Source organism: Egretta garzetta, unplaced genomic scaffold (assembly GCF_000687185.1).
Source record: "Egretta garzetta isolate BGI_Z169 unplaced genomic scaffold, ASM68718v1 scaffold75, whole genome shotgun sequence".
Classification (NCBI taxonomy): domain Eukaryota; kingdom Metazoa; phylum Chordata; class Aves; order Pelecaniformes; family Ardeidae; genus Egretta; species Egretta garzetta.
The window spans coordinates 136479-142794 of NW_009259589.1; the positions used below are offsets into that span (position 1 = coordinate 136479).

Here is a 6316-nt window from a genome sequence, read left to right on the forward strand (position 1 = left end):
CCACATCAGGCCCCTCGCGGTGATCCATGGGGGAGCAGCCATGGAGGTAGGAGCCTTTGAGCTGCTCCTGTAACAGGACCTCCAAAGGACGTGGGCCGTCCAGAGACCAGCATGCCAGGGACCAGGCTGGCTGCCAGCACACTGCCCCAGTGTTGCCTGCAGATCCTGCCCATGAGGGCAGCATGCAACAGCTTCCCAGCAGCCGGGATGGGTGGTGTTTGCTCTGACAGCACACCCCATGGAAGTACAGCACAGCTGCACTTTTCTCTTCAAGAGAGCACAAATGTGCCATGTCCAGACACAGAGAAGGACCCCAAACCAGAGAAAAACTCAGCACTTTCCAAAGGAACAACAAATAGCCTTGGAAGAGTCTCTCAGGGTCACCTAATCCCCCACCCCTCCGGCAGGACCACCTCTACCTGCCCTCCCGGAGCAACAAGCTTGTTGGGTCCTTTCAAGCCCTCCAAGCAATAGCAGCTCCACGTGTGAGCTTCCAGTGCTTTCCCATGCTGTTAGAAAGATCTCCTACTGCCTAACCTGGATCCTTTTCCATTATTTCCTCCCACGACTGTTTGTCCCACTCAAGAAAAACAGAACATGAGTTTTTACCTACGACTGGGACATGACCTTTTAAACACCCCAAGACTCATGAAGCTCCTTAGGCTCCCATCAGCCTTTCCTCCTCACCACACGTACAAGGTGGTCATCTTCCCAGACGCTTTTCTCTGTGCTCTCTGGTCTCTTATCTACAGAAATGTTGTGCCCCAAACTGGGCATAGTGCTTGAGCAGAAGTCCTGCCAGCGCCGAGTGGCTGGGGAGGACATCTCCATGAACTTCACACACAGACCCCATTCACCAATTCTCACAGCATGTTCAAAACCCTTGTTAAAAGGTCACAGCTTCCAAAACTGGCATCTGCAAAAGCTGTGAACACTTTGCGATAACCTTGATTACCTTAAGTTTTTCAAGAGGAAAAGCAAGGAAAGAAAGCCACTGTGACACAGCTTGCAGGATGCGATGGGTCTCAGCGGAATCTGGGCATCAAGGTGAGACCCGTGAAGAGCAGACCCTGCCCGGAGGGGTGAGGTGAGGTCCCCTCGCCTGCTCCATCCCGCAAGACCCACGTGAGGGCTGAGCTGCCATCGGAGGAGGCTGATGGCTCTTTCAAGAGGAAAAGCAGGGAAAGAAAGCCACTGTGACACAGCTTGCAGGATGCGATGGGTCTCAGCGGAATCTGGGCATCAAGGTGAGACCCGTGAAGAGCAGACCCTGCCCGGAGGGGTGAGGTGAGGTCCCCTCGCCTGCTCCATCCCGCAAGACCCACGTGAGGGCTGAGCTGCCATCGGAGGAGGCTGATGGCTTAGCACCCCGACATGCCAGGCACCCTTCCCGGGCTGCCGGCAAGGGCAGGACAGCCACAGCTCTGGCAGCTGCCTCGGCGGGTGGCCCTGCACACCTCCTGGGCCAGCACGCATGGTCAGAGGTCTCATCATTATAGAAATTAAGCAGAAAGAGACTTTGCCAGCCCCTTCTTGCCACCGAGCCACCCTCTGGGTAGGTGCCAGGGGATGTGTCTCCAACGGGGGCGTTGAGTGCATCGAGGACCCGAGGGCTTCTCCCTCAAGGGCCACGGTGGGCTGAGGAGCATGTTGGGCTCCCGCTGCTCCCAACGGGTGTATATACACACAGAGCATAGCACCCGCCCCGCCTGCCCGCTGCCAGTGGCGGACACGAGAGCCACATGAGCCAGCCCACAGCCACAGCAACACAAACTGTCCCTGCGTGCCACCAACCCAGTGGCACAAAAGCACTCCCAGGCTGCAGGCGAAGGAGCTGCCACCACCCCGAGAGGCTGCCGGGGTGGGAGGCAGCACAGCACCCTGGCAGGTCCAGACGCCACCACAAGCACGTTGCTCAGAGCCAAACCCTGGCAAGCTGCCTGCTACCATGGGCAGGGGCTTCCTCCCACCGGCCCCGGGCAAGGCAGCCAGCTCAGCCCATCCATGCTCCGGAGGACCCGTCACAGGGCAGGTAAATGGGTTGGAAAACATCCACTTAATGCTCTAATTTGTCACCCGAGGGTGACTGCGGCAGCAGCCCCAAGCGCCCCGCGCCGGCTTCGGCAAGGCGAGGGGGTGGCAGCTGGAGGCTGCCCTGCAGAGGAGGGCACTGCCCTGGGGATGGTGTGAACCCAGAACTAAAGGAGAATGTTTTGTTTTCAACTTCCACGGAAACAGATGGAGAAACTCGATATTCAACTAAAAGGAAAAAAACGTTGTCAACAGAAAGCTAAAAATAGGTTTAAATTGAATTAAAAAGAGAAAGAGAGAGAACAGAAAGTGAATGAATAAGAAACTAAAACACACCTGTGCCAGGAGTTGCATAAATGAATCAACAATATCAGGATGATCCCTGGGCCCTAAAATATAATAAAGATGTAACTTAAGAGAAAAATCATACAAACAGCAACTCAACATCATATAGTTATGTGATACAGAAAGAATTTACAAGTGAAAACAGGAGTGTAAGGGAGGAGGGGTGTGTGGGGAAGGGGATGGGCAACATGAGCAGCTTGAAGCAAGTTAAAGAAACAAAACATACAAAAAATCATGAAACTTGGAGAACCCAAGAACAGAAAGAAACTGCAAAGGAAAGGGTCTGAAGCCCCAGGGTCTCCAGCTAGCACCTGGGCACTGCAGAGCCAAGGAGGAGATCTTCATGTCCTTGGGGAGGAAGAGGAGGAGGAGGAGCAGGGGCTAGCTGGGCACCATCTCCACAAGGAGAATTAGAGCTTTTGCACTGTGGGGACTGAGCGGGTGTCTTCAGAGCAACGTTTGGTCCTGGAAGATAACTGCAAGTGAACGACAACACCTCAGCAAACGCTTGACAGGCCCGGCCGGGCTCAGGCGTGCACATGCTTGTCACCAGCACCAGCTGCTCAGGAGCCCCTGGCACAGTCGCCCTCCCACCCCATTCCCAGATGCTCTCCAAGACCCTGAGTCCAGGACCCTCCTGGAAATCTCCTCCAGCATCCTCCTGGGAGAGAGCAGCACAGTGCCCAGAGATCTCCATGCCAGCACCACTCACCCTACCTTGGCATCTGACTCTGTGCACAGACACATCTCGGCCCCTGGGGGGTCAGGCATCCCCCCCCTCTCCTGCCACGCATGGGCTCAGCAGAAGGGGCTTGCCCTGCTCAGGGCTGGATGCCCACCAGAGGGACCCACGGGGTGGGTGGGAACACAGTCCTGGGCACACAGCGAGCTGGATGGCCAGAGCAAAGCTTGCGTCCAAGCGTTGGCACAGCTCGGGCTCTGTCCCCTCCCCTCTCCTCCTGCAGACATGCCTGCTGCTGCCCAGAGGCATCGCCGCCTCCCCAGGTGCCGAGCCAAGAGGGTTTCAGCGTACACGCATCCACACGCCACTGGCAGAAGCGGGGACTTGATCTCCGGGTAAGCCCGGCTTGCTTGCCACTGACCCCAGTGACACCTCAGCACAGCGGGATTTGCTCGGACGGTGGCATGATGATGAAGCAGGGGTCCTCACGCCTCCCCCACCTCTCTCTAGAGAGCTCTGAGCCTTGTACTGGGGGGAGGCATCACCCTACCCAGCACCTGGCTGTGAGCAAAGGACAAGACCCCTTGGGGACGATAAGCAGAGCTGCTGAAGGACCAGAGCCAGCAGCTCCAAGGTACATTTCTCCCCATCACAGGGCAAGTCACCAAGCGGCTGAGTGGAGCCATGGGGGGGGCCTGTCCTAACCCCATTCGCTTTTTGTAGTGCAGGCAGCGAGCCAAAGAGCAGCCCCTGCCCTGCGGGAGGATGCCAGCATCCTCAGCATCACAGCAGTGACTCAGTGGCCAGCAGTGATTCTGAAAAGGTCCTTTCCCAGATATTCACACACACATCCCCCTGCTCGTGCGAGGGCTTGATTCCTGGCCACTAGGAGAACCACTGGCCCCGGGAGGAGCCCTGGGATCTTCCAGGGAGCACAGCCTCCCTGCCAAGTGGGACTGGAGCTCCAGCTCGACCCTTGCAGCACGCAACGCCCAGCCCTGCTGCAGAAGCGGGGCTGTCACAGCAGTCCAGAGTGTCACCTGGGGCTTTCCTGCTTCTCCTGCCCTGCAGGGAAGGTACCCACCTTCCAGGGGTTGGGATGAGTCCAAGAATCAGAGATGGCCCCATTAGCTTAGCTAGGAGTGAAAACAGCCATTCCTGGTAAGACGCCTCCAGACTCCATGCATGCAACAGCCTGACAACAGCCCCAGCGCCAAGAAGGGTGTTAATCCCACGTACCTTGCTGGAAGAGGGTCAGCGTGACTGAGGTAACGAGCAAGAAGAGGGCCTTGATGGGAGGGAAGTGGGCAGGCTCGTGGGCAAAGATGTGAACCAGCTGCAAGAGAGAGAGAGAAGGACTGACGCTGCTGCTGGCCCTGCGTGCCCCCGGCCGCCCTGGGGAGCGGCAGCCCCAGCCCTGAGCATAGCTCCGTACCTGCCGGGTGAGGTCAATGGCGGAGGCCTGGGGGATGGTGCTGTACATCTGCCCCAGCATCTCACACAGCTGAGGCACCATGGGGGCGAAATCATCCAGGAGGGTCTTCACAGACTTCTCAAAAATGGCACAGACGGACTGCAGGAGAATAGGGACGGCATGAGCAATGGGCATCTGGAGACCTCTCCTGGGGGTGTAGGGCTTGACGGATGGGTCCCAAGGGAGGGAAGAGCTGGCAATAGGCACAGGGACCAGCCAGGCAGACGGCTCAGACCTGGTACTGGTGCCCTGCAGCACAGGATGTGCCCAGAGACTGGGAAACAGCCTTCCCACTGCAGCTGGAATGCTCCCCAGGGGCCAGGGTGAAGAGCAGCTGGTGGGATGCTGCACCTGGGCATTACTGCACTGAGTGAACTGGAGAAACCCCAGATGACACAGGACTGGGTCAGAGCAGAGCTATCGCCTTAAGGAACATGGTAGACCCCCATCTCCCATGTCCCTGCTCATGGCAGGGCCTCTGTAACTGAGCAGCAGAGCTGATGGGGGCACAAGACAGACAAGGATGGCCAGACGCTGCTGGTGACAGCAAGCAGCACTGGTCCAGACAACCCAGCAAGACATCCCTCTCACAGGGCATCACCCGGAGCCTGTCCTTTGCTGTCCCCAGTTGAGGTCAGCAAGGCCAGAGCTGCAGGCAGTACACAGGAGGAGCCTGGTTACCTCCACCACCTGGGCATCATTCAGCCACTTGCTGAGAACCTTCTGTATGAGCTGGAAGACTTGCTGCAGAACCACCACCACCTGTAAGGAACGAGAGGGACTGAAGAGAATTGGCCCCCATGGCACCGGAGAGGCGAGATTCAAGACTAAGCACTGCCTGGACTCAAACCTTCAGGCACCAGTGCCTCCTCCACCCTCTGAAGCCAGGCAGCTTTCTTCCCTGCTGAAGCAGCCCGGCACAGCTCGTACCTGGCAGGCAGCGCCCGGGCTGTCCTCCAGGGCAGCACCCAGCCAAGAGGGATCCTGCAGGTCACCTCTGCCCACCTCAGGAGCAGGGGGATGAGCTGAAGGACTTATTTTAGCTGAAATGCACCAGCACTACCCTCTTCATGGTACACACTGTATTCCCCCTTAACCCTCCTCTCCTGGCACCAGCCTTGAATAGCGAGGCTTTGGACAGGCTGTGGCAAAGAGCATCAAGCTACTGCCATACTCACTGGGTTGGGTCCTTGTTGCACTGGCAGCTTCTTGACCTCGGTGCTTTCGTGGTCATCATCATGGTGGCTGATGTCTAGGGTGGTGAACAAGTTGGAGAGCAGGCCCAGGATGTGGATGATGGCCAGCTTGTTGGAGGGATTGGGCTGCCAGAGAAAATAAAGCCGAAGTGTGACATAGACCACATTGCTCATCACCTGCATGCCTTTGGGATGTAGAGGAATCAGCACTGTAGAGGCGAAGTGCCAGAGAGGTGTTCCCTGCACTCTCTTAAGCCCACGTGCACGAGCGCTGCTTCAAGACAGCAGCCCCAGGGCTACAGCCAGTGGGAGAAGCCACTTCTGGATGGCGGTGGCATGAGGGCACTCACCGTTTCGTCAGCCAGCTTTTCCAGCTGCTGGATGTAGGGCGTGATCAGGGAGTGCAGGTTCTTCAGGATCTCCTCCACTTGCAGTGCAGAGAGCAGGAAGCCGAGGGCCTGCATCAACCACATGCACTGGCTTTGCTGGGACAGAGAGGAGACACAACAGGGCAGGTCACTGCCCAGCCTGCAGCCCTGCCGCACACATGCTAGCTAAGGCAGCTGCCAGGAGCCCAGCCAGCACAGC

The 6316-nt window shown here is 57.6% G+C and overlaps 1 protein-coding gene across 4 annotated transcripts in view; it reads right to left on the reverse strand.

Moving 5' to 3' along the window:
• Positions 1 to 6316, reverse strand: part of IPO13 (importin 13) — a 25794-nt gene that overhangs the window by 6517 nt on the left and 12961 nt on the right. For 3 of the 4 annotated variants that reach the window (XM_035893535.1, XM_035893534.1, XM_009637969.2), the window contains 6 exons: positions 6079 to 6213; positions 5711 to 5854; positions 5214 to 5294; positions 4494 to 4631; positions 4298 to 4394; positions 2368 to 2420 (listed from right to left, as the gene is read on the reverse strand). In XM_035893535.1, coding sequence (XP_035749428.1) covers positions 2368 to 2420; positions 4298 to 4394; positions 4494 to 4631; positions 5214 to 5294; positions 5711 to 5854; positions 6079 to 6213 — 648 coding nt within the window. The remainder of the gene's footprint in view (positions 1 to 2367; positions 2421 to 4297; positions 4395 to 4493; positions 4632 to 5213; positions 5295 to 5710; positions 5855 to 6078; positions 6214 to 6316) is intronic. The other variant, XM_035893536.1, reaches the window with a different exon arrangement.